Source organism: Pogonomyrmex barbatus, unplaced genomic scaffold (genome assembly GCF_055798465.1).
Source record: "Pogonomyrmex barbatus isolate J1 unplaced genomic scaffold, ASM5579846v1 scaffold6, whole genome shotgun sequence".
Lineage (NCBI taxonomy): Eukaryota > Metazoa > Arthropoda > Insecta > Hymenoptera > Formicidae > Pogonomyrmex > Pogonomyrmex barbatus.
In genome coordinates, this window is record NW_028297160.1 from 2,806,289 (window position 1) to 2,832,530 (window position 26,242).

The following is a 26,242-nucleotide window of genomic DNA, read 5'->3' on the forward strand; positions in this document are numbered from 1 at the left end:
AGCGCAAGTCCCCTGCGCAAGTCTGCGGGAGCCAGCCAGGTTTCCTCCCGCGTGGTCTTTTATCCGCCCCCTCCCCGCCCGTCGTACGCATTCGCCACGCGTGTCGCACATTGCCGACACACCAACGGGACCACCACACGCGCGAAAGGGAACCGGGCAGGCACGCTTCTGAGGCGCGTGCAGCTGAAGAAGAAAAAGAAGATGAAGAAAAGAAGAAGAAGAAGAAGAAGAAGAAGAAGAAGAAGAGAACGACGACGACGAAGAGCGCCGCGGCGGCAACGGCGACAGTGATGGCAGCGGTGGAGGTGGAGGACGAGGGAAGTTGCGCTGCTATATGTAGCCCCGAATCTTAGCCGGGGCAACTATTGCGCCCGAAATTGCCGAAGCGAACGCAACCCCTGTGCCAACCATTCGACGTACACACGCTTCCAAAACGGATCCGTAATCCTTTCTTTCAATATCGCGATACACCGGTTCCACCCCCGTCTTTGCATTGTCATACCTTTATTATATAGATAGTAATCGGTGCGACGAAGTGTGTTAGTTTGTGAGTCTTGAGATGATAAGTATGACTTGTGTGCTCTGAGGAGAAAAATCGAGGAGACAAGGAAGATGCCACGAGCATTCCTGATCACGCATCGCAGATACAACGGTGCTGAAGAAGAAATCGCAGGATCTGAAAGAGGTAAGTTGTTAACTCGGTACAATGCAGTTTTCAAAAATTTATAGATATTTATTATATTTTTACTTGTTATTAATTAATTTAATTATGTATAATAGCTCAAAAGTGCGAAAATTATACAAAAAAAACTAAACTAATTTGTAAACAGTTAATTTAACTATTATTTATAATAAAACTGAAGTTCAAAAATCAAAAGATATTAGAAACTAAAAAAGAAAATATTTAACTAATAACCAAATTTTAATTTTATTGTAGTTGAATAATTAATTTTAATTTTTAATTAACGTGTATAAATTAATTTGATTTTTTATGATTTATTCTAAAACTATGAACAAAAAAGGAATTTTTGTAAGTCTGAAAATAATATACAATTTAAAAAATGTTCAACTTATTTATTTTTAAGTTAATATTCTAAGTTCAAAATTAATATTTTATCGATAGATATTTTGATAAAAGATATTTTTTAAAAATATATTTTTTAATAATATCTTTTTTATAAAAATTTATAAATATGTTAACTAATTCAAAGATAACATTTAAGATTTAGGTTTTTAAATTAAGTTTATCATTTATAAATAATACGTAATTATTTTACGTTTTATCACATTTTATAAATAATACGTAATTTCTTGCACTTATATTATCATTAATTAATCTTTTATATTTCTAAATAATTTTCATGCAGAATGAAAGAATGTAATATAAAAAAACTTATGCTTAACATCATGTAAGATTAATATAATAACTTAATATAAAAATAATAATATGTAAAAATATCTAATGCATCGCGATATGTATAAATTTATCGTGACTTTATCTTAAATCTGTAGTTTTAATGGATTAATGACAATGATAATTTTAGGATGAGTTTTCTATCTTAATAATAAAGCAAGTTATCCCAATATTTGAATTATCTGTGTTTTAAAAGCACAAGAATTATATGCGATATTTGATAAAAGACTAAAAATGCGATGATATCTCAACTTTTTACGCGACATGTCGATCAAACTCTCTTTCTTCCCGATTGAATTTAAATCGGGAAGATCTGTTGATCGAAGCTTCTAATGATCAAGGTAGTGTGTCATTTGAAGTGTCGAATATAAGAATAGGAGACGCTTAGATGCGTCACACGCCAGGGTCCACCAAGCCACGCATACCGCCGCGATGCCGTCAACCCTACTGTGAAGCAAGCTTCCTTTACGCGAACGCAACGCGCGTGTGCGCACGTACATGGTACTACAAAATACATAGAATAAACGCACGCTAGGAAACGCGAGAGGCGAGCGGGGGTTGATGGCGTAGCTACTCTATTTCCGTTCTCTTCGAAAACGGAGCAGCGAGCGGAGCCCTGCTCCCGAAGGTGTTTTACAAGCCGCTGGATTTCCCTGCCTACCATTCCCAATTGGGATTTATCGAAAGTGTCGTACTTGAATTCAGGTGCTGTGCAATATCTCCTGAAGGGTGCAAAACAAAAATTTTTACAAAAATAGATGTAAAATGTAATATATATAATATATATTTTACATCTACTTTTGTAAAAATTTTTGCATTTGATTCAAATTAGATATATATATATATATATATGTAATACACAAATGCTAAAAAATGATCAATTATATAAAACATTAATCAAAATAAATTTAGCTTTATATATATAATATTCCTAATTCGAATATTATCCTTTTCGCGCAGATTTCAGTCCTGAGAGAAGTGTTAGACTGGCCGACTACAGCGGCGGTCAACCAACTTCTGATGGCGCCAGCGAGTGCGGCAGCGAGACGTCGTCCGAATGTCCCGAGGAGTTGTACAATCTGACGAAGCTGGCGGAAGTGAGTCTGGCAGCAGCAGCGGGCACTTTAATCCATCACGGCAATGTCATTTATCAGCGACCAGCGTCGCCAAAGTTCGCGCAGTATCCTGCGGAGGCAAGTAGGACGTTTGGCTCTCGATCCACCATCCAGGTGACGGAAAATCAGGGGGAGTCCCAAGTCCTGGACGAACGAACGAGACTCTTCTTCGAACGAATCGAAACCGAGAGGGAGATTCTGAAGACTCGTCCCGAGGAGAACACTACCTCGGGAATTCGTCTTTCGCCACGGCATACCTCCTCGCAGGAGGAATCATGTCGTTCGAAAGTGACGGTCGTTCCCGATGTCGGCGTCGATCCGGCATCGGTTCCTTCGACGACGTCGATCCAAGGTCGCAGGACGACCGCAGCCGAGCTCAAATCGGAGGACAACGAGGATCACGAATGTCCCGACTGCGGCAAGAAGTACTCGACCTCCTCGAATCTGGCCAGACACCGACAGACGCACAGGTCATTGGGAGATAAAAAGGCCAGGAGGTGCCCGCACTGTGACAAGGTTTACGTCAGCATGCCGGCATTCAGCATGCACGTGAGGACCCACAATCAGGGCTGCAAGTGCCACTATTGTGGCAAGTGCTTCTCCAGACCGTGGTTGCTGCAGGGACACATACGTACACATACAGGTAATAATCTTGAGCTATAGAAATGTGTTATCAGAAACATTTTATTCATTGCGATAACTTTGATTGTAAACAAGATATCGTATAATTTAACAAGATATCGTATAATAATTATATAATCTGTAACTGAAAAAATGAAGAAGAATTATTTATTTCTACATTTAATTTGAGATAAAATCGTTTGGCTGTCTCGCTTTTGTTGTTTGTTGCTGTCCCTGATCAAATGCATTGCATTTTCTTGCAATAATAGATGTTACATAAATAAACTAAGACAAACTATTTTTGAAGAGAGTACAGTAGGTTTAACAAGCTTTCAATGAAGATGAATTCGATTTAATCATTCACTATGATTTTGGCACGTTCTAAGATGCGACACTATTTTTAACTGCACGTTACAGATATACAACTGTGAAATCGGTTGACACGTAATAATATATTTATGTTTTTCAACGTGCTAGTATATTGAAAGTGATTAATTTAGTTGTTCAACTGAATAATTGAAAAACGTAAAATATGATTCTTTTCCATTTTCTATCTTTAATTTTTTTTATTTTCAAAAAGAACGCTTTTGTATTTTTTTATACATTATTCTACATTTTTTCAAAAAAGATTATATAATTTTTGCAGAGAAGTTGGTTAATCATTAATTTAATTAAACCGATTTATTAAAAAAGGAAAAATTTAATTTTGACTTTAAGCCGCTTTAAGTTTATTAAAAATAAGTAGTTGGCGATGATTAATAATTGAATTTATAAATTTAAAAATAAAAAGTTATATAGGATAAAAAAGTCAAAGATTTTGCCTTATTGAATATTGCCGGTATTCCATTTTTGTATAAAGTTTAATTATTTAATTTACAATATTAATATTCGATCTTAAAATAAATTCTTCGATTACCATTCAAGTTGCATTCTAGTATTAACTTCTAGTATTATTCATTACTTAAATAAGCATGATTTTGGTAAAACTAGATTACACATTATACACATTACATATTATATATTAGAAAAATATATTTAATTATTATTTATGATCTTCCAGGTGAAAAACCTTTCAAGTGCACCATTTGCAACAAAGCCTTTGCCGACAAATCGAACCTACGAGCTCATATACAAACGCACTCGAATACCAAACCCCACGTGTGCGGTCGTTGTGGCAAGGCTTTCGCTCTGAAATCGTATCTCTACAAGCACGAAGAATCGTCTTGCATGCGTGCCCATCATCGATCGTCTACGGATAAAACCGATCAGATTGAGCAACAAACGACATCGCCATCGGTGAAACCGAGTGCTCCATTATCGTCGTCCTTGAACAAATCGTTACAATCGACGTCGTGCGTCACGGCATCGCCCACTAGCGTCATAGTTCCTCGATTGGGACTCGAGCGTGATCAGAAAGGCTCGTCGTCTGCGTTTTCCGCGATCATAAGACACACCAGAACATCGGACGCACCCGCAGCGACGCCATCGAAACGACCCTGCAGAGAGAAGACACCCTGTCCGAACGATTTGGAGAGGCAGAGTGACCCCCCCGAGTCGGTGACTAAAGATCCGGATTACGTGTCAAGAATGGTCATCAGAACGTCGGTGATATCACCCAATCCGGAGCACCTGCATCTCCGTTTCGAAAATGACGTTAAAAGTTCCTCGACTACGTTCGATTATTCCGATCCGACAAGATCCTCGGCCTTTTCGAGACCTACCACAATGACTTTGAATCTAGCCATCGCGTAAATTTTGATTAACTTAACCCAAATTAGACCAATAAATCAAAGAGAATTCAGATTTTACTTTGTGCTTACGTTTGCACGAAACAATTTTATAATAAGGAATTTTCTCGAGATACAGAATTCAATCGGAGATTTTAATTAGACGAAGATTCCAAGATATTCTACTTGAAATATTCTGAGTTTTTATAAAAAAATGAAAAAAAAAATTTAGAAATTCTTTTAATCAATTAAAACAACAATTAAAATTGATTTACGAGACTGTGGTATTAAATAACTTAATTGAAATTGAAAAATTGAAGAAGAAGATATGGATTGTTGGGACGATTGTACAGTTAAAATAATCGACATTTCTTTTAGTTATCAATTTTTTTTCATTAAAAATCTGCTTCAAATTGAGTCAATTTTTTTAACAGTATATACAATTACTGGAAACAGTTTGAGAGTTGACGGACGTTCTATATAATTTTGATGGCGCTTTCTCAGATGTTATAAGTTTCTATAACTATCGATATTCTATAACTATCGATTTTCTTTTATCGAACTCAGATCATTTCTAACGTTAAACGACATTGCGAATTAACAAAGAATCATCGACAGTGTTTTTTTGCGTATGACAGATAATATTATTCCAAGCACCTTCCGAATTAGGGACCATCTAGCGAGTTAGTCGTAATAATGTTAAATTTGTAAGCCCGTTTAATTTAGCGCGAATGTATCGATGTAAAGTCGTGCCTTACATAAGTATATCGGATCGTGTCCTAGCAGCACGACGCAGCGACAGACAGCTCCGACAGAATTAGCGTGTACGCGGATGAAATGTGTGGGGAAAGAAATTTTCGAGAGCGTCTGCTTAAACGCCAAACTCGTGACCTTATCTATTTAAAGGCGTGGCGTCGCTATCGCGCGGCGTTAAGCGATTGAGATTGATCATCGACACGGACTGAATTGCAGCGCCGTCGTCTTATTATTATTTTAGGATTAAATGACATGAACGCGAGATTCCCCCCAAGGCTCTTCGAGGCAGCTACCGAACTTTGTAAGATGTAGAATACGAATATGAACAACAGGTGTGGCGAATCCTAAGAAAGAGAAAGGAAGATATCTTCGTTCTATACATAACCGAGAGATGAGTTTCTACGACTTTTTGCGACCAACGATAGAAAGCGACGCAACCGTTTGGGCGCGGTTTGTCTTTGCCTAGAGAAGAAAGAATTTTCTTCGGAAAAAAAAAAAAAAAAAAAAAAAAGAAAGAAAGAAAACGCGTCGGTTCTCGAAAAGCGAGAAAGCGTGTATCTGTGATTCGGAATTGCGCAATCCGGTTGCCGCAAAAAGCCGGCTCCAGACACAATGCGATCATTTGCCAAAAATATAGAAATAAAATATATATACATATGTAATATTACACATTTCATATCATAGAATTAAGTCTAGACCCAGTGTGGTCGTTCATTAGTGTACCCACCTGTTATGTGATGAATTTTGCTGTATTAATTCTATGCAATTTAGTATATCGTGTGTGTAACGTCGTCAACGAACGTTATCGTCGAGAGCATATAGTCGAGAGCATTAGTGCCATAGCAGCGTTCTCCAGCAGCGAAGTAATTATAGCGGCGATAAATAAGCCTTCTCCTTTCGTTCGTTTGCGGTGCCAGAGATTGGTGTCCGATCAGAGTGTCTGAACTAGTCGAATCCGTTTCGCCATCGTGAACGCAATCTGCCGTCATGAAGAAAGCTTCCAATTTTCCTCGTCGCGATTTATCGTCGCGATCAGACATTATCTCGAATGACGATATTAAATTTTTTTGTCCCTCTTCGAAGGATTCGGGCGGTAAGATTATGCGGATTACGCGAGTGGCGACGGTTATGATAAAGATTTCGTATAGGTGTAATAATGTGTCGCGCCACGCAACAAGATCGACCGTCGCGTTAGCCGAGGAATCTGCTCGAGTCGATGTAATTGTAATTAATTTACGAGCGGCTCGGACACACACGCGCGTCCTAGTCATACGATAGATCGCCCGTGGACGAGAATAGGGATCCCGATCTAGCGTTAAGCACGCGTTGATCACACATTGTAAATAGCATTCCCACTTTTACATATTAGACACTTTAGTGTCTCGCGCGTGCGAGAAAGAAAGAGACAGAGGCGTTTTGGTACACTCGTTTTTAGATAGCGATTTATTACGACCGTTGTATGTATTATACGTGCTATTTGTACACACACCGGAGTGCCTATACGCGAAACATTTACCCGCATCTTTTTTACGAATTGTAAAAGTCTTGTCTATTATGTAACGAAAGAATAAAAACACGAAGTGATATATGTGTACGTTTCAGATACGTTTTGAATTGGCTTTTGCGGCCTTCTTGTTTCCTTTAATCCTTTCTCATCTCCGTTACGTAACGAAGTTTAAAAGTTGCATGAAATAATTTAATTCTGTATGCATATCGGATTGCGATACGCGCGCATAAAGCTTTCCGTTCAATACTCTCTCGCTTCGCCTTTTTATTTATTAATTGAACTTATTATCGCGCCGATGAACCATGCGATCATTAGCTACGCTTGGTAGGATAAACAGCGACTAGCTGTGTTTAACAAATAGATTAGTCTCAGTAATTAGGCCAACGAAAGCGAAATGACTAGCCCACGATAAATCAAATTAACTCAATGTCGCTCGTGTACATATTTATGCGATTTCAAATTTAAAAAAAAAATAAAACTTTATATATAACGTTTAATATCGAATAGAGTATATCCATATTTTTAACTATTACTGTAGTCTACAATAGAATAAAGAATTGAAAATGAAAATAAATACATGTTATACATTCATAGATATATAATATTGCAATGTAATAATTATTAATTTTAACTTACGCTATAAACATTTATATATATGTATATATATATATATATATATATATATATATATATTAAAAAAGTTTATATATGTAAAAGTTTATACCAGTAATAATAAAGATCAAGAGATTTCTTGGATTTATTTAATATATTCAAAAATGATGAAAAGTGATTGACGTTTAAAAAGTAAATTCATGGGATTTTAAGTGTCAATCATTTTTAATAAATCCAAAAAATCTCTTGATCTTCATTATTACTGTTTACGTGCCATTTACTTACGGACATTGAAGCTGTAGCAATCGAAAGCTAAGTCTTTACTCTCACTAATACATTAGTAACAATAATCCCCGTGAGAAATTTTCATTGCGAAAAATATTATCTTAGCCAGAGCATCGGACCTAAATCATCCGCTTTCCGGTCGAAAAAAATTTTGTTGTTTACAAATTCGGGACATCGTCAAAAATTAAATAAGCAATGAGGGTGATAACAACACGAAGAATCTAAGTTTCTCGTTTCTTTTTAACTGCAACATAAACGGTATCCTTTAAGTCAATGACGGGGCGCATATCTTTCGGTAACGAGATCCGCAGCGACAAGACGAGACCAAATGAGATAACTTGATACACACGAGTATGTCTGTACGCACTTACATCACGACGCATATTCCCGGAACTTCCTCCAGCTATTCCTCTACTCCCGCCTCGCGATTACACGGGCCCTTACGATTCCAAGCGCGGCGCCTTGTAAGACCAACCACGAGCGGGACCGAAGAAGAGACGCGGAGGAAGAAACGAGTAGAGTCGGTGGGAATCTGTTTCCAGCGGGGTTGAATCGTCGTCCAGATTTTAGCTCGCGTCAGTCGTGAGGATCTCGCAGAAGGTTCGAACCATGCGGTCGTACCTCATCGTCCTGATTTTTCTCGCGAGCACGGCACTCGCGAGGTACCACGTAAGTTTTCCCCGTACTCCGGCTTCCCATTTCCTTGAGGAAACATCGACCCTCCTTTCGTATCTGCATTTAACGATCGAGATATCCGGAATGTGTTCGAACGACAAATTGAACCGGTTCAGTGAGTCAATATATCTCTGCGTAGACATCTGAAAAATAACAAAAGGGTGGACACAAAAATTGTGATCTATCTCAAAGAAAAAAGTTTTTAGCATCGAAAATAATCAACGGGCGATATTCTTCTTATTTTTGTTTAGTCGATTGTATTGTATCTACATGACCTGTAATTATTTTTATCAATTAGTTTTTTGTTAATTCGCATTTTATTGGCGTGTCGTTTATTTTGAAGACGATTAATTAGGCACTTCCAGAGAAAATGCTCAAATTTCTGCTTGTTTATAAAACTGATCGGGTTATCGCGGATTTGATGGTGATGGTGACATTAATAACGTCCGCGTATGCGTTCATTGTTCACTCATTTATTTTTATTGTAATAATAGATAGCCGTTTATCGCTCTTTTTCTCGTGATTTAGAGCATTTCGCATTGCCGTGTTTCGCGCAGCGTTGTGAAATTCAACAAATTGCAGGCGTGTCTCATCTATCTGTAGCGATAAACGTAGAAATACGATCTCGCGATACCTCTTTTGTTACTTCATTCATCATTCTGAAACTTCGCGTGATAAGTCCAAAAGTAAACCGAATCGTATAAGCTATGGTTACAAAATAATTACAACCGCGTTTCGTCTGAGAAAAGGCAAGAATAATTTTGCTGAAGTGTCTAAAAATTTGATCAGATATAAATCTGAAAATAATTTTGTTGGATCATCAAAATTATTATGTAAGATCATGATAATAATATTGCACAAATGATAAAAATATTGCAAAAATTTCTGATATATTAGCAACTAATTTGAAACGTTCTACATAGTTATTTTGATGACTCAACAAAATTATTTTCAGATTTATATTTGATTAATTTTAAATTTTCAAATATTTTAACAAAAATATCCTTTCTATGAATATTAAATAAGACACAGTTTTATTTACATACCGAATATTCTAGCAATGCAGTAATTGCAATATTTATTCAACTAGAATGTTCCATGTATGTCTGGATCAAAAAGTTAATTATCAATGAAATTAATCCTTTGAAAAATTTGATAAAAGTTTATATTAAAAAATGCATGTTAAACGCAGACGTCATAAATTTCATTTTTATTGAGCTGGTGAAAGCGCTTGTTTTGGTTCGTTTTAGCTCGCACTTTTGTCATGAAGTCAGATGTAATGTCAACCCTGCCATTCCAATTATTTCTCTACGACAGGTTACTGGCGCGGGTCACACGACGCGCGAGACTAGAAAGACGATTATTCAGAAAGAAAGATTTGGCGGTTAAAGTTCACGAGATAAGAATGAACGATAGGGATTGCCTAGCTTGTTCTCGATCATAATGCTTTTTTTACCCCCTTTTTGTCAGCAATGAGAAACATCGCTGGCGTCATTCCTATGACTGTACAATTTATAGCAGCCTTAACATCAATTAAAAATTATTGTTATATTAATATTTATATTATATATAAATTATTTATAATTTGTGTAAATGTAAACAATTAATATATAATATCTATAACAATTAACATTATTATTTGTAGGAAAAAACTCGTTTTGATCGATCTATTCATGAATACAAGGTAGAAGACACAAAAAACAATAATAAAGATGAATCTTTTACTGACGATGTAACGGTAAAGGATTTTCACATTATCTGTGTGTGTGTGTGTGTGTGTGTGTGTGTGTGTGTGTGTGTGTGTGTGTGTGTGTGTGTATGCATATATATAAAATATAGATAAGTAGATAGACAAATGGATATATAAATAAATATTATGAAACATAATTTATAATTGACCTTTTCAAAACAGCAATTTGTTGCATACAAGAGCAGAAAAGGGAATGATTGTTATCTTGAAGATATAAGACAAAAGGAAAATGCATCACATAAAAGATCCAAAATACTCTATGCATCAATAACCCTTACGAAATTAGAGGTAATAATAAGTTACATAATATGTTAAATTTATTTATTATTTAAATTGCAATTTCCTAGTTCTCTTTAAGAAATTTATCTGTACGTATTTAAGAATTGTAAAATTTTGTTTTCTATAGTTAAAAATTTATTGTTAACTAAATTATTAAAATAATGCAGTATTATTCAAGTATAATATTTAAATTTAGTTTATATTTATATTTTTTGCATAATGGAGATTGTATTATTTATGAATTATCAAATAAAAATATCGTTGTTTAAATAATTACATTTTAATAATTACACAAAATAACAATAGCAATAAAGCATAAAATAATATAGCAATAAAGAAACAATATATTGTTTTAGAAAAATATTAATATTTAGATTTAATATTTTAAATAGGCATGGCAACTTGCTGGAGGTAGAATTGTTAATTTCTGTAACGGACGCAACATTCTTCTATTACAAACAACAAAACCTGTATCTGCACGAGCTCTTGATCCTTTCTTTAATGAAATTCCTATAGACGAAAATGATATTTTGCCAAGACGTGTAGCTGCTCTAATTCTAACACCTCTGAAGGCTAGAACAAAGCGACAAATTCAACTCGAACAACGAGAGAAGTTGAATAAAAATATTAATCAAATTCGACAACGTCGACAGACGAATCAGTTTCGAGGGAAGTTTCGTGGACAGACGCAATCTCAATATTTGAATTTTGCTAACGGTGAACAAAAAGAGGGTAAAGCTGAAGCTGAAGCTACACAGCAATCTTCACGGGCAATAGTTAGTAAGTATTTTTAAATACTTGTCTTTTAATCATTTTAATCATTTTATATTACTATATAATAATTATATTAATTCTTTTTAAAATTAAAAATTGTATTAAATCTGATTAAAAATAAAAAATAAAAAATTCTAAATTAAATTCTATTTCTAAATTAAAATTAATTAAAAAATAGAATTATTACAATTTTAAATTTTTATGATTCAAGATTGGAATTATGGTGATTGTAATTGAATATATATAAATAAAAATTTTATTAGAGAAACTCTATAATTGTTATATATTCTTTTCAGTTATTTATATGAATGTAATTACCTTGACACTTCTTTTTAGGTGGTAGTCGTGGTATGGGTCAAGCGCAAAGTATGTCATCAAGTGGTACTGGTTGCGAAGATTGTCCTGGATATCGCGGTATCGAAGGAGCACCTGATAAAATACGGGTTCCATCTCCGGGTAGACGTCCAGATACTGAAATACCTGGTATTACACAGCCTAAAACAGAAGATGCACAGATAACTTATCCAAGAGTGGTTCCAGGAGGAACTTATCCTAGTATTTTCCCTGGAATTTATCCCGGTGGCGTTCGTCCTGGAACTGTGACACCAGGAGTTGATGGAATCTATCCTGGTGATGTTCGTCCTGGAACCGTGACACCAGGAATTGACGGAACCTATCCTGGTGGTATGCGTCCTGGAACTGTAACACCGGGAGTTGACGGAATGTATCCTGGTGGTGTTCGTCCTGGAACTGTAACACCGGGAGTTGACGGAACGTATCCTGGTGGTGTTCGTCCTGGAACTGTAACACCGGGAGTTGACGGAATCTATCCTGGTGGTGTTCGTCCTGGAACTGTGATTCCAGGAGTTGATGAAACATATCCTGATGGTGTTCGTCCTGGAATTGTGACACCAGGAGTTGATAGAACGTATCCTGGTGGTATTCGTCCTGGAACTGTAACACCAGGAGTTGATGAAATATATCCTGGTGGTGTTCGTCCTGGAGTTGTAAGTCCAGAAGGAGATAGAATATATCCACCTGGAACTTTAATCTCAGGTCAAGTATCATATCCTGGAATCCAACCTGGAGTAGTTTCACCTGGTGTGACAATAGGGGTTGGAACAGGTGCTGGAACGTATCCAGGTATTCAACCAGGAGGTCAAGGCACTTATCCTCCTGGTGGCATCGTAACTACTTCAGTAACTACAGGTGCCACTGCTGTTACTGGTGTTGGAACTTACCCAGTTAGTACCGCATCCGGAACAGGCTTACCAGGTGGATCATATCCAAGAATTCCTGGTACTGGAATTTATCCTGAAGTTCGACCTGATACAACTTCAAGAACATATCCAGGCAGCACTATTTCAGGAGTAACTCAAGGAGTTTATCCTGGTGGTGGACAGCAGATTGTCGTATTCCGTCCTGAAGATATTCCATCTCTACCAAGTACAGGTCAAGTTCCTGGCATGATTACAACTACAACAACTGGTACTGGTACACAAATAACAACTTATCCAGGTGGTCGACCAACAATTAGTCAAGTCGTTTATCCAGGTCCTACTGGTACTGTTCAACCTAGTAAGATTCCTGACGGAACAGGTAGTGTACCAATTACTCAGATCACGTATCCAAGTGCATATCCCGGAAGTGGTATTATTCCAGGTATATACCCTGGCGGTGCGCCACAAATTACTCCCGGAGGTACTTTATATCCAGGTCAAATAACTTATCCTGGTGGTCAAGTGCCAAGTTATCCAAGCGGACAATATCCAGGTACGGGTATCAGAGTTCCAGGAAGAACAGATGTTCCAGGAGGCATTCAGTATCCAGCAGGTCAAATAACGACTGGTGGAACAGGTATCCCTGGACAATATCCTGGTCAATATCCAGGTGCAGTTGGAGTAGGTACTGGAATAGATACTGGAGGGACAGGTGTTCCTGGACAATATCCTGGTCAGTATCCAGTGAAGCCTTATCCAGGAATAGTTGAAACTCCAGGTACTGGAGATGCTTCACAATATTATACGCAAACTGGAGGATCAGTAGGACCAGTGGGTCCACCAGGTATGGTAGACGACGGTACCGAATCGCAGGCGTTGAGTTCTGTACAACAGGTGGACTCGGGTACTCAAGCAAGCGCCTCGGCTCAGGGTAAATATGGTTCGGGCATAGCTCAATCGCAGGTAACAGGCACTTACAGTGGTTCTGGTACATTTTCGGCCCAGGCTGGTACTAGCGATGCCAACAAAAGCGCTCAGGCTGAGATCAGTGGTGGTAAAGAAGGAGCTACTAGCAACGCACAGGGTATCGCCGGTTACGGAAAGAGTCAGACGCAAGTTCAACTGGATTCCGATTCTGGAGCTACCTCGACAGGCGCTCAAAGCAGCGGATGGAATCATGGCACTAATTCGCAGGTGCAAGCGAGTTCCAAAGGTGGTATGGCAGACGCTCAGGCTAACGGCGAGGGCAGTACTTCCAGTCAAGCGCAGATCGGCTTCCATCCATACCTAAAGAACGATAGTGAAAAGGTAGAGAAGAATGCGACGCCATTCCGCGGTAGCGGAACAGCATCGGCTCAAAGTGGCACTCATCGAGGTCAGTCACAATCGCAACTGCAAGGTTCTTTTCAATACGGAATCACGTATACTGGTGCGGCGCAGGCCGGTTCTGGATCTGGTGCTGCATCCTCGCGAAAACCTTTTAACTTCACCGACACCGATCTCTTCAAACCCTTTAAACCAGATTCATCGTTGAGACAACCAGCAAATGTTGACAGCATGCAATCGAGTCCCTCGTCAAATTCCTCAAATTATGAGAATAGGCAAGACGAAAGCAAGCAAAATCGCGAGCAAGGCTTGCAGAGTAGCTCGACTTCAAAACAAACTGTTATCCTGACTTCCAAGGATAATCCGAAAGATACTACAGAAAAGAAGATCCTAGCTACGGAGAAACCGCAAACGGATGATACGGCATATGACGAATACGACGACGAATATGCTGACGACGACGATTATCCCACGGCAGCAGATCCAAAATTGACGATCCAAGAGAAGTTTTCGGGAACTTTTTTGAGTCCGAATCCAAATCATCAGAAATCCGGTAAAACTATCCAGCAGCAAAGCCGCAGTCAATCACAGACGATACAGGTCGCTAAGGGAAATCAATACAATATCCATGTTAGCCAAGACTCAAATGTACCGCGAACGGGCGACACTTTACAACCGGGAAAATCCGTATCAGGATACACCATCCCGCCCGGATTCCGTGGCCGCGTAATATCCACTTCCGGTACCGAAACCATTGCCCAGGGCGACGGCAAGTCTCAATCGCAAACCGTATCTTTGATTCCAAAGGACGCCAATAATACTAAATCGCTCACAGGGACTAGATCGCTTCAGATCAATCACGAACGTTATTACGTTGGCCGACATACACAAAATCAAGGATCCGTTAATCAAAACACGTCTTCCAATAAGCGCACGAGACCTACTCCGGCAGTAGCTGCGAAACCGAGTTATTACACTGTAACCAATAGTTTTGCCGGCAAGATAAACGGTAACAACGAACCGAAAAAGTACGAGCATCGGTATTATACCAAGAGTTCCACTTGCGGATATTTCACGTTCTCCTGTAACGTCGTGTACGGTTCCAACGGCAGGACAAAGATCTGCAGGCCGAAAGTGCCGACGTATCCCGATGGCACGCCTATGAAATGTTGAATTATCTGAAAATATTATGGAATGCATGGACAACTATTTCCGCAAAGCATCCTTCATTTTTTTTTCTTCATTGTGTAATACAATGGAATTGACTTATCTAGATTATAGATTAAATCATATTTTTTTGACTAATTGCTTTCACGCACGTTCTCATTACAATTCATTTTATTATGAATTCGAGTAGTCCTCTTCAGTGGCTCTCTCTCTCTCTCTCTCTCTCTCTCTCTCTCTCTCTCTCTCTCAGTAGTAAAATAAATATAGAAATAAAACAAATACGACAAGATGCTCTCAATCCTGCAAGTTAACAAATGATGACTAAAATTTCTTTGGAAAATTATGTAGGATTTATAAAGTTGTGCCATAAATGTCACGTATTTTTCATCATTATAACTTTTTTATTGAAGTACTTCCAAATTATTGACTATATAGCATGGTGAACATGTTGTTACATCAATCGTTGCTATTTATTAAGTTTTGTCAATAAAATACATTTTAATTAGAAGAAAACTTTTTATCGTTTTCTTCTCGTCAGTGAAGAAATATAATTAATAATTTTCTCAATTTGATGTGGATGATTGTATTGTATGAAAGTTTGTTTAGCTATTATCTACGTCTCAGTATATCTGCGATGTGATGCGCTCGCGAATGTGCACGTAGACAGAATATTGCTTTAACTTATGCTACATAGATTTTCGGTATTGACATAAAATGTTCAATTATAAATATCAGGTATCGTATCTTGTACATGTTGTATCTTATTACTCTCGATTTCGCCAGTCTTTTCCGAGAATACATGACGAAACATAATGTTTCATTGCATATATATTTCATGAATATACATCTATATATATCTATGTATGTATATATACAATATCTTTACACCAAAATTTTTAAGAAAAGGAACATACAAAATAAGATAATGCGGAATGTGAACAATATATAAAATGTACATTTATAACAAATGGTACAAATGAAAAAAGAAAAGGTATATGTTCATAATTATTTACAAAAGTAGAAAAATTGATATAAACAATGATTATTAAAAAATAATTATTTACAGAGAACAATAATAAAAACAAGCATTATCTCTGTCTTAATTAAATAAACTGTTGAATTGCAAATATTCTATAAATATAATAGTTTATCAATCATATCGATTTACAAGTAATTAAAATTATAAAATGTTACGGAAATATATGTCAATTATGCTACATAATTAATAATTAATAATATAAATGCAGCCACATATATTTACATATATATCATTTTAGAAGTATTGACGGTTTATATTCATCATTAAACACTCTAGGCACAGTTCAGAATGGTCAATTGAAGACATACAATTTGTTCGTTAATTTGTTCAAAGTAAAAAATTTAAAAAAAAAATTAAAAAAAGGAGAAGAATCTGTCGAATCCTGTACTTTAGGCCCACTAAGAGATCATTTATCTATTTTCGTTACCTGACTTAAACACGTCATCGCTACCAATACGAGTGAATACTAAGCTTGTTGCTGATCGTAGACTGTAAGTTCATTCAATTATTATATATTGTTATCAATTCAATAGCGAATAATTACATTAATAACATACCTTCACTATATTCGTTCGAATTATTGGCTTGAATCTTTTGCTCTCCTATGTCTATTTCAGCATTCGTTGAACTTTCGCATGTTTCGTTATTGCTACGTTAAAAAAAAATATATTTTTTATTATTCCATTTTATAGAAAATCGACAAGTCACAGATGATTATGATATTTACCTATTTCTAAAATGTTCCAGTTGTACGTTTGCAGATTCTAATTGCTCCATAAGATCCTCATTGACCCGTTGCAATTTTCGTACGCTGTTTGTAGCAGCGTCGACCTCGTCCTGAGCAGCGGTCAGATCTTTCTTTAGTTCCTCGACTCTTGCTCTCACTCGTTTCACCTCTGCCTCATATTGCTCGGATCGTCTCATCGCGTGCGACAATTCTGTTGTTTTCTCTGCCAAAGATTGTTTTAATGCTGCTTGATACTGCTTTACTTCCAACAAGATCTGCAAATATCACATGAAAAAAGCAAAATAACAACTATATTGAAAACCATTATTAATTCCATACAATTATTAAAATCAGACCATATTGCGAACTAGAATTTCATGTTGCAATTGCCTCGTGTCTGTGTCAACTGTAGACATTGGTCGTGGTCGCCGTGATTCTACTCTCTCTTGCAATTCGGATAATTTTAAGCGAAGCAACTTGTTCTCTCGTTCTAAAGAAATTTTCTCAGTTTCTAATCTCTCCCTTTTACTCCATTCTATTGCATTTTCAGCTTGAAGTTTCTCCAACTAAAATTTTATATGAATAAATCTTCATAATCTTATAATAATATATAGTATCTTATAATAATATATAATAATATATATAGTATACATAAAAGATATAAAAAAGCAACTCTCGAATACTTGAAAAAAAAAAAATATATATATATATAAAGTCCTTATAATTTAAACAGCTTACTTCTGTTCTTAATTCTGTCAAACGGTGGTCCATATTTTCTTCATTATTTGTATGTTCTATTAAATCTGCTATATGTTCATCACTAAGTTCAAGTTGGAAACGTTCTTTTAATTCTGATAATTCTCTCATCGCGTCGGTTCTACTCTCAGACAATTCCTCGCATTGCTCCCTTAATTGTTTAACTTCAGCTTTTAATTTTTCCACAGTCCGGTGTAGAGAATTGTTTTCCCTTATAAAATATAATATTTATAAAATATTTATAAATTTATTTTATTTATATTTATAAAATATAAATAAAATAAATTTAAATGTAATGTAAATTAGTTTTGCATATTATGAATTTTTTGCAGACTTACTCTCTTTCTACAGAAATAGTTTTCGTCGCTTCTTCCAATTTTAATTGCAGTGCTGACATTTGATGGGTTAAACATTCTTCGTTATACATATCTAATGGCGATTGTTGTTTCTCTAGTCCATCTTTTTTGGCATTATCCGCGACTAGTTTCGTGATATTTTTGTCTAAAGAGTTACTAGGACTTTCTTTATATAATTCTACTGCATGTTTTGGCACAGCACCTTGCAAGACATATTCTTCAATGTCTCTTTCTGCTAAAGTATTGTGACCAGCCGAAACAACATTTGCTGCTTCGTGTGAATTTTTACAGCATAGCATATCTCTTTGTGTACCTAATATATTGCTGGCTTCAACATTATTATAAAATTCCAGTTGTTCATCCAATCCAAAAGTAGCTTTCAATTGCGGATCTGATTCTAAAATAGTAAAGATCTGTTGATCAAACTGTCCAGCGTGTTTCAACAGTATCATGTGTATTTTCTCCATCTCTTTTTTCAATTGCTCGTTTTGCAATTCTAACTCTTGAAATTCATGCTTAAAAGTATTAGCATCTTTAACAGCAATTTCCAGTTTTGCTCTTAAAGCCTTTGCCTCGTCTCTAGCTGCATTCCTTTCATTCCTAACTTTGCTCCATTTCTCACGCCAATTGGCAGTACAATCGGACCACCATCGCATTGTCTTTTCCATTTGTGCTGCTCGTGCTCTTGCCTCTTCAAGTTCCCGTTGTCGTAAGGCCTGTTTAATTAAAAAACTTGTAATAATTAAATAACAAAATACTAGAGCCAATCAAATCTCTCAAAAAATTATTATAAATACAGATTAAAAATTTGAATTTCTAACTATATATATATATATATATATAGTGATCAATTCTAAGTTGATCAATTATAGTCAAGAATTTTAAAATGCTAATCTTATGGTTTCAATAATTCCCAATTTGATTGATTCACTTACTTATGTTTTTTATCTGTCACTATCTTTTAAGCATTAAATCTTAAGCAGTAAAAAATAATTTTTATATTAGTGAATCATAGTCAAGAAAAATAATAATCTTACATTTTTTATAATTCTCAACTTGATTGACTCATTTACTTATTATTAAAGTCTTAAGTATATTTCTATCACTATATAGATTAACTTTAACCCTCTTGTCAATACCTGAGTACCCATTTTCGTGTTCTCATCAAAAATTTTTCAATTTCCACAATTTCAATTTCCAACAAAATATTAGCTTGCCAGATAATAGCCAGATCCATTATTTGAATCATTTTACATCGATTTATACTCTGAGCCATAATTTTTTTTTAAATTATTCTTATTATTAGGGATCAAAGTTGACAACACGCTTATTTAATACCCGGAATACTCGGGTACTCCAGGCTTATATCACGGGCATTCCACGACTGAATTTTCTTTATGCTTTTGCTAGTCGAGTCATCAAAACAGTTTACCTTGCAAATTCACTTGCCGACTCCTTCACTTTTTCCAAGTACTATTTTCTCAATCATTGATAAATAATTGATGGAAAATAGCAAGAATTTTCAAAAAAATATACACCGAATACTAAATTTCACATATCTATATTCATTCAGATCTCATTCAAGAATGAAACCACGCTATAGAATTTGTTCATAGGGATACTCAAGGGGACGCTCCAGGAAATGTTAGAGAGAGAAATCCCTGTTCACTCACTAATTTATAACAGTACCCAGGGGAAGGAAGTAAGTAGCCCTATACCGTCGTAACTATTTTGCATAGTGGGTACCCAGGTACCCACCTGAGTATTGAACAAAAGGGGAAAATCTAAGTATTGACAAGAGAGTTAATCTCATTATTATTTACTCTTTATCTTTTCCTAGCCCTTATAAAAGAAAAAGTAAAAAGTAAATTAGGAATAAAATTAATCCATGTGAACATTACTGCTTATGTTTTTTATGTGCCATGATTCTCGTATTTCAAACCTTATAATATTCATATTACGATACATTTACTTTTTATAGAATTACACAAGATACAATTAAAATGTAAATAATGCACTTATGACATAACAAATAAAATAAACAAAAATAAAGATATTATATTATAAATGAGAAAAGAATACAATTAAAATTGTTAAAATGACTACTAAGGTGTAACCGCGGTAGGACACAGTTTGGTTTACAGAAAGCTACCTCTTTGGACTCCCACTCGCTGTCCACATAACGTGACGAGGATGGCACCTCATGATCCCGCAAATATCGTCGCGAAGAGGTTCCACTTGCTGTCGATTGTGCCATAATGCGATCAACGTAACCTACAATTTTGTTTTTGCTAACGGTCTCCTCTTCCTAGTTTTCTTCCCAAGCGTTGCTGCTAGCCTTCACCTCACATCTCTCGCATTCATTTAATATCGTTAGAGCATCATTCCTTCTTGTCTTCCAATCGTGCCGTTTAAATACCGTCAGACTCGATCAAACAATACAAAATCTTGTACATGCCAACGACAATGTGCCATTATGCATATACGCAATATATGTATGTATGTATGTACAACATACATGGCACTGACGTCCCCACCCTTTCGGAAAAAAAAAATCCGATAGTTGCCTGGACTGTCTCGCGCGTACATTCGAACTGTCATAAATTGTATCTCTTTCTTCTTTTTTTTTATTCTAAAATTTTTATAAGATATAAAAAAAATTTTTGTATATTACCGCCTTAAGAAAATGAAAGAATCTTTTGGAGAAAATTATGTCAAAAATAATATTTCTGAAGGATTTGAAAGCAATATCTTTATAGGTGATATACTTTAGAGTTTTGAAAAAATGTAGTTGAAGTTTTATAATCTTATATAACATATACATACACCCCCCCCTCCCCCCCCACACACACACACACAACACACACACACAAATATTTTTTATATTGTTTTCATTCTATTGTTATATCGCAATTACACGAGTATAACTTTTTTCTAATTTTTGACATTTCTTATTTAGATAAATATAAAAATTATAGACATAAAAGAGACGCTTTATTATTATAAATATTATTACAAATATCTCGATTTATTTTCGTTTGTTACCAGCAAATTTTTTGTGGAACATTTTATTGCGCTCTTTTCTCATTGTCTTTGACTTTCTACCGCGTGTACCTTTCTTATGTTTTCCGCTAGCTTTCTTCTTTTTATTGTCACCTGCTACAGATTGTTTCCGTCTGTAATATGCATAAATACGTATTATATTATTCTATTGTATATAGTGCAACGAAATTAAATCTAAAATGAAAATTTACTTTGCAGTAATCGTTGGGTAATCATCGCGCAGAATTTTTGTATTACTCGTCAAGATTTTATCCACTAAACCTTTATTCGCACGTTTCTCTTCGACAACATTTAAAGGAGGTGCTTTTCTCTTTTTCTTCATTCCTGGAACCTCCTTTGCGATCCCCTTTGCATCCTTCTCTTTTGGTAATCTGCAGAAATTTTTTATCACACCATTTTGTTTAAAAGCATGAACAAGATGTAATATCCAAACAACATACTTAGACTGGAATTTTCCAACTGATGCAGTTGATACACGTGCTATAGTAAGTGCTTCAGATAGGTTTTGAGAACTTGTAAAATTTTGTGTGGTAAGCACACCAAGTTTTGGTAATTTTATATTGTTTGATTTGGCTATATTATGAAGCCTTTTCAATTCATTTTTCGATTGTCTCTCTTTCTTTTCTGTCTTAGCTTCAGTGAACGAATTCTTATTCACATCATCACCTTCTTTAGCCTCTATCAACCATGTCTTCTCCTTCTCAGCTTTCGCTCGTTTATAACCATACGTTGGGATCCATTTCTATAAAAAAAAAAAGATTTAAGAAATTAGGTAAATTAACATTTATTTATTTTTATTTAAAGTTTCTTCATCTGTTAAAGATAATTTAGTTAAATGCAACAGAATAATTTCAAAAAACAATTCTTACCTTTAATTCTTCATCCCATTTAAGTTTATTTTTTTTCTTAGTTCGAATTCCTTTTTCTTTAGCAAATTTTTCCCATTTTGTCAAAGGTTTAGGTTTCGGAATGGCACGTGAGCGTGGCAATACATAAGTAGGTTTGGGCAACGTTGCCACTATAACTTCGTCAACTCGTTCTACTGGCAGTTCCCAGATTTTATTAATCAGCAACTGTACGTTATCTCTCGTAAGACTTTTCAAATATGAATCCTTTGATTCTCTGAATATAACAAATATAACAATATAACAATTATAAATGTTTTTTCGAATAAATCTGGATTTTTTTTTCATAAGTTTATCAAACACATGTGAAGCAAAGGTTACCTGAGAGCTTTTGCATCCAAAGTGTTATAATCGGACGCAAGTAGAGTTCCCAGATCGATGTCGAGCTCTACATCCTTGTGTACTTCCGTAGACTTACTTGAATCCTTTTTTTTTGAATCATTTTCTAAGATGGACTTGACGACATCCATTACGAGATCGCACAGGTTCCTTCCTTTTTCAATCGATCCAGCCGTTCAGCGGAGAACCGATATAGGTTAGGAGCGTAATAATTTCAGATCAAATGTGCCTGCGCAAGCGCGCGTAGGATCACGGATAGGAGCGTCTCTGTGTGCGTAAGTGGAGGGGGAAAATCTCCAGCGTGCTCGGGCATAAGTTCACACCATTATCCATGAGGCGTATTTGCCAATCTGATCCGCCAATCAGACTGGCCACGACTCTGATCCGCCATGTTTTGGCTAAATCCTACGAGAGAGAAAAAATATACACCATCTCACTCTAACCAATAACGTGTTTTGGTAGCGATATTTTTTACTTTGCATGTGCATTGATTCAAATGTATTGTGCATGTGTATTAAACACGTGGAAAGCGTGATAATATATTATTAAATAATAAAGATATTAAAAGTGCAAAATATAGTCATAAATTAATTAATTGATAAATCAATATAAAAAATGGGTGAATGTTCATTTTTTTACTTAAATTTTATTTTATATTGTAATAAAGTTTGTTTATAATAATAATAAATATGTATAATAATCCTTTCTAAAAAAAGGCATGACATCGATACTCGCATCTTTCGAAATTTCCTCGAAGTTTATTGTTGACGCTTTTCTGCGATAAGTTCTCTCACTGCGTTAACTTTGTGAATAGCTGTCATTGTATTAATTTCACAGAGGATCGTTTTGACAATTGTGTATCAAAAAGTTAAAAATATTATAGTGTAACAATAGTGTAATAGTATTATATTAATTTTTGTTCTTGTGTTGAAAAAGATAAATAGCGAAAAAAAAGATAAATAAATAGTAATAAATTTAAAATCGTTAAAATTAAAAAAATATATTAATAAATACGATAAATATATTAATAAATTGGTAATATAATTATGTAAAATAAACTTTTATAAATATACACATTTTATTACCAATTATGTCTTCTCCTTCTGCTATACTGCTGATTATAGTGTCTCTAGGCATCAGGGATGTTGGATCGCTACTTACTTCATGTTGGACATGCAATTGGCCAATTCTGTTATATCTCTCTCATACATTCGTGCAAATCCGTTTGGGAAATATCAAAGATGAGCCCTTCGTATTGGACGAGAACGGTGTCACGACAGTTGCCCTACTCGCCCCGTTTCCGTCGATTTCGTGCCTCGTTCTGTCATTTGTATCACTTGAATCAAACGGGATTCGGGATTCGATACGATCCTGATAAGGTCGCTCGGGCGTAGTGACTTCGGGATTTATTTCGCGGCCGTTATCGATCAAGAAGGAAGAGATTCGTTTTCGGTGCATCTCGTCCACGAAGGATTTTACAAGGATACCGCGCAGCCGTGCACGTCATGGGATACCAAGGAGCAGGCTCTGTTGCTACGCTAGCTTTGTGACTCATCGCGCGAACGATCGACCCACTTGTCACTGTGTTGACAAGTGCGCTCGGGAGTGGGATCGGAAGATAGCGATTTCCCGTCGCCTTTGACACTTCGCAAATATCGGCGCGAGGCGTATCTCGCGCGCGAATCGTCGGCATTGTCATCGCCAGAGGAGAAGCACCGAGGAGCGACCGCTGCGTTTGTAATAATTGGTTAGTTCCGTTTAACATCGTTCGTGAGAAATTACTCGGGAATTTGGAATTTTTTACGTACAATTATTCGCCTCCATGCACCAAATACAAATGTATAGATTGGAGATTTATTTGCGGCGTCAATTGTATAATTGAATTTGTCTAATTTAGCTAAGAACCGCCGTTGACAGCTTAAAAATGGATGCCGGATTCTCGTCGTACCACAACGGTGGTCCTGCGCGAGAACAGGATTTTGGTAGATTGTCCCAATCGATTGGCACTTCAATATTGAAGATATCGCAAAATGGTAAGGTCTCCAATTCTTCTTTTTCTTCCAATTGAAAATAAAATATAAATATAAATACGAGATATTTATCTCGACTGTTCGTTTGCAGTATCTTCTATGCAGAAGATGGTTACTCAATTGGGCAGTTCTACCGATTCTCAAGAGCTTAGAAATCAGCTGTAAGTTATGAGTTTTATCTATTAAACAGAAGTCACTTCATAAAATTAACACTGTTTTCCAGGCATCAAATACAGCATTACACACAGCAACTGGCAAAGGATACCAGCGTTCACCTTCGAGATTTGGCTATACTAGCAAATAATTCTGGTTCTACAAGTCCTGGAGAGCAGAGGCAACGGAAAATGCAAAGAGAACGACTTCAAGATGAATTTACCAGTGCATTGAATTCTTTTCAAGTAAATATCAATATGCATTTTAATATGTTTGTGATATGATTATTGATAATATCATTAATTATTCATAAAAATTAGGCTGTACAAAGGCTAGCTGCTTCTAAGGAAAAAGAAATGGTTAGGAAGGCTAAGGCTAATGCAGGTATTGCACCGTTTGGAGAGAAGAAACAGGATACGCTTATTGAGTTGCAAGACAGCAGAACATATGGAAATGATTCAAAACAGCAACAGGAACAGCTGCAGGAACAAATGAATCTACGAATGTTGGAAGAACAGGAAGCTAGTATAAGACAATTGGAAGTAAATATTTTCAAAGTTGTCAAAGATTTATGTGAATACATTGTACATATGTATAATAATTACATTATTTTTCATTTTTGCAGAGTAACATTAGCGATATTAACCAAATATTTAAAGATCTTGGAGCATTGGTTTATGATCAGGGAGAGGTGATTGATTCCATAGAAGCGTCGGTTGAAAGAACCGAAGTATCCGTCAATGAAGGTGCTTCTCAAGTAAGGCAAGCCAGTATGTATCAAACCAAGCTACGAAAGAAAAAGTGTATTCTTATAATAATTGCGGCAATCGTATTGGCAATCTTGATTGGTATTATAGTTTGGCAAAGCAAGTAAAAAAAAGTATACATACACATATTTATAACAGTGTACAGCATAAAGAGATGTGTAGTGCTACAAAAGACTGCTGTCTATATAAATGCAGAATCACAAATCAGCAAGATTCTTAATGACATTCATGTCCAATCTTAATTATTTTAAAATCACGCAAGAAATAGCATTGTCATAGAAACACAGAAGTGGAGAAGCACACATCTTGCGAATTTAATCCATCTAATTGTGATAATTGGTGCAAATTCTAATTTGCGAGAGAAGTTTTGATGGCATGTTCCAGATTGCCGTAGTCCATTTGTACGTTTCAATATTCATAAACTATCAATATATAATGATCATATAATATATATACTCAAGTATATGACAATTTAACGCAACTAGGATATAACAAAGCTAGATATGTATGCATGCGTGTATGTACGTGAAATATTTGTATATGATTAATAATGAAGTATGCTTGTTATCTATAATGCAATTGCATGTGCCTGTAAAATATCTTAAGAATTAACAGAAGCTGAGAATTTGAGAGAGAATGTTATACTTAAAAAACAAACTCACAAGATTCATATAAATTAAATGTATTATATTTAGTTTAGAGATGTTGATTTGTTTTAAACAAGATATAATAAACGATATGTATATATAACAAGACTGGCAAGAGCAAACTCTAGCTCTGATTATTCTTACCATTCAATCTTACAGTAGTATTTTATATATTTTATAATTAATAACATTGAAAATAACGCTTTTTAAATCAAGGAGCTTACGTATATAT

General features: G+C 35.7%; 5 protein-coding genes across 7 annotated transcripts; 3 read left to right on the forward strand and 2 right to left on the reverse strand.

The window, feature by feature from the left end:
• Nucleotides 1–356: 356 nt before the first annotated feature.
• Nucleotides 357–7,227, forward strand: LOC105427933 (uncharacterized). Its single transcript, XM_011639928.3, has 3 exons — nucleotides 357–685; nucleotides 2,375–3,172; nucleotides 4,211–7,227. Exons 1-3 carry the CDS (start codon nucleotides 613–615, stop codon nucleotides 4,900–4,902), a joined length of 1,563 nt encoding a protein of 520 aa, XP_011638230.2. The 5' UTR covers nucleotides 357–612; the 3' UTR covers nucleotides 4,903–7,227.
• Nucleotides 7,228–8,430: 1,203 nt separating this feature from the next.
• Nucleotides 8,431–16,834, forward strand: LOC105427932 (uncharacterized). 2 transcript variants are annotated; one of them, XM_011639926.2, is made up of 6 exons: nucleotides 8,431–8,706; nucleotides 10,358–10,450; nucleotides 10,625–10,750; nucleotides 11,134–11,521; nucleotides 11,852–13,114; nucleotides 13,178–16,834. In XM_011639926.2, the coding sequence occupies exons 1-6, from the start codon at nucleotides 8,647–8,649 to the stop codon at nucleotides 15,232–15,234; spliced, it is 3,987 nt and encodes a 1,328-aa protein (XP_011638228.2). In that variant the 5' UTR covers nucleotides 8,431–8,646; the 3' UTR covers nucleotides 15,235–16,834. The 2 variants fall into 2 exon arrangements, with proteins under 2 accessions (XP_011638228.2, XP_011638227.2); XM_011639925.2 differs by having other exon boundaries at nucleotides 11,852–16,834.
• On the reverse strand, nucleotides 16,255–20,634 carry LOC105427935 (coiled-coil domain-containing protein 102B). Of its 2 annotated transcripts, XM_011639929.3 has the most exons (7): nucleotides 20,259–20,634; nucleotides 18,089–18,822; nucleotides 17,733–17,961; nucleotides 17,351–17,560; nucleotides 16,995–17,269; nucleotides 16,825–16,916; nucleotides 16,255–16,756 (listed from the first exon to the last, which is right to left on the reverse strand). In XM_011639929.3, the coding sequence occupies exons 1-7, from the start codon at nucleotides 20,361–20,363 to the stop codon at nucleotides 16,734–16,736; spliced, it is 1,668 nt and encodes a 555-aa protein (XP_011638231.2). In that variant the 5' UTR covers nucleotides 20,364–20,634; the 3' UTR covers nucleotides 16,255–16,733. The 2 variants fall into 2 exon arrangements, with proteins under 2 accessions (XP_011638231.2, XP_088938954.1); XM_089082828.1 differs by having other exon boundaries at nucleotides 16,255–16,916; nucleotides 20,259–20,633.
• Nucleotides 20,635–21,078: 444 nt separating this feature from the next.
• Nucleotides 21,079–22,750, reverse strand: LOC105427936 (ribosome biogenesis regulatory protein homolog). The gene is made up of 5 exons (XM_011639930.3): nucleotides 22,396–22,750; nucleotides 22,039–22,291; nucleotides 21,610–21,911; nucleotides 21,361–21,540; nucleotides 21,079–21,282 (listed from the first exon to the last, which is right to left on the reverse strand). The coding sequence occupies exons 1-5, from the start codon at nucleotides 22,542–22,544 to the stop codon at nucleotides 21,135–21,137; spliced, it is 1,032 nt and encodes a 343-aa protein (XP_011638232.3). The 5' UTR covers nucleotides 22,545–22,750; the 3' UTR covers nucleotides 21,079–21,134.
• A 930-nt stretch (nucleotides 22,751–23,680) lies between these two features.
• On the forward strand, nucleotides 23,681–26,116 carry Syx7 (syntaxin 7). Its single transcript, XM_011639931.3, has 6 exons — nucleotides 23,681–24,160; nucleotides 24,311–24,446; nucleotides 24,535–24,604; nucleotides 24,667–24,841; nucleotides 24,917–25,138; nucleotides 25,222–26,116. The coding sequence occupies exons 2-6, from the start codon at nucleotides 24,338–24,340 to the stop codon at nucleotides 25,468–25,470; spliced, it is 825 nt and encodes a 274-aa protein (XP_011638233.2). The 5' UTR covers nucleotides 23,681–24,160; nucleotides 24,311–24,337; the 3' UTR covers nucleotides 25,471–26,116.
• The last annotated feature ends 126 nt before the right edge of the window (nucleotides 26,117–26,242 follow it).

What these genes read in the sequence shown, in the direction of transcription:
- LOC105427932 (XM_011639925.2), top strand. Translation starts at nt 8,647, where the DNA reads ATGCGGTCGTACCTCATCGTCCTGATTTTTCTCGCGAGCACGGCACTC. An exon ending in CGGCACTCGCGAGGTACCAC is followed by an intron (nt 8,707 to 10,357) that starts GTAAGTTTTCCC and finishes TATTATTTGTAG; the next exon opens with GAAAAAACTCGTTTTGATCG. An exon ending in CTTTTACTGACGATGTAACG is followed by an intron (nt 10,451 to 10,624) that starts GTAAAGGATTTT and finishes TTTTCAAAACAG; the next exon opens with CAATTTGTTGCATACAAGAG.
- Syx7 (XM_011639931.3), top strand. Translation starts at nt 24,338, where the DNA reads ATGGATGCCGGATTCTCGTCGTACCACAACGGTGGTCCTGCGCGAGAA. An exon ending in CAAGAGCTTAGAAATCAGCT is followed by an intron (nt 24,605 to 24,666) that starts GTAAGTTATGAG and finishes ACTGTTTTCCAG; the next exon opens with GCATCAAATACAGCATTACA. An exon ending in GTGCATTGAATTCTTTTCAA is followed by an intron (nt 24,842 to 24,916) that starts GTAAATATCAAT and finishes CATAAAAATTAG; the next exon opens with GCTGTACAAAGGCTAGCTGC.
- LOC105427933 (XM_011639928.3), top strand. Translation starts at nt 613, where the DNA reads ATGCCACGAGCATTCCTGATCACGCATCGCAGATACAACGGTGCTGAA. An exon ending in AATCGCAGGATCTGAAAGAG is followed by an intron (nt 686 to 2,374) that starts GTAAGTTGTTAA and finishes CTTTTCGCGCAG; the next exon opens with ATTTCAGTCCTGAGAGAAGT. An exon ending in ACACATACGTACACATACAG is followed by an intron (nt 3,173 to 4,210) that starts GTAATAATCTTG and finishes ATGATCTTCCAG; the next exon opens with GTGAAAAACCTTTCAAGTGC.
- LOC105427936 (XM_011639930.3), bottom strand. Translation starts at nt 22,544, where the DNA reads ATGGATGTCGTCAAGTCCATCTTAGAAAATGATTCAAAAAAAAAGGAT. An exon ending in GTTGGAAAATTCCAGTCTAA is followed by an intron (nt 21,541 to 21,609) that starts GTATGTTGTTTG and finishes AAATTTCTGCAG; the next exon opens with ATTACCAAAAGAGAAGGATG. An exon ending in TACCCAACGATTACTGCAAA is followed by an intron (nt 21,283 to 21,360) that starts GTAAATTTTCAT and finishes TGCATATTACAG; the next exon opens with ACGGAAACAATCTGTAGCAG.
- LOC105427935 (XM_011639929.3), bottom strand. Translation starts at nt 20,363, where the DNA reads ATGGCACAATCGACAGCAAGTGGAACCTCTTCGCGACGATATTTGCGG. An exon ending in AAATTCTAGTTCGCAATATG is followed by an intron (nt 17,270 to 17,350) that starts GTCTGATTTTAA and finishes TGATATTTGCAG; the next exon opens with ATCTTGTTGGAAGTAAAGCA. An exon ending in CTGGAACATTTTAGAAATAG is followed by an intron (nt 16,917 to 16,994) that starts GTAAATATCATA and finishes TTTTTAACGTAG; the next exon opens with CAATAACGAAACATGCGAAA.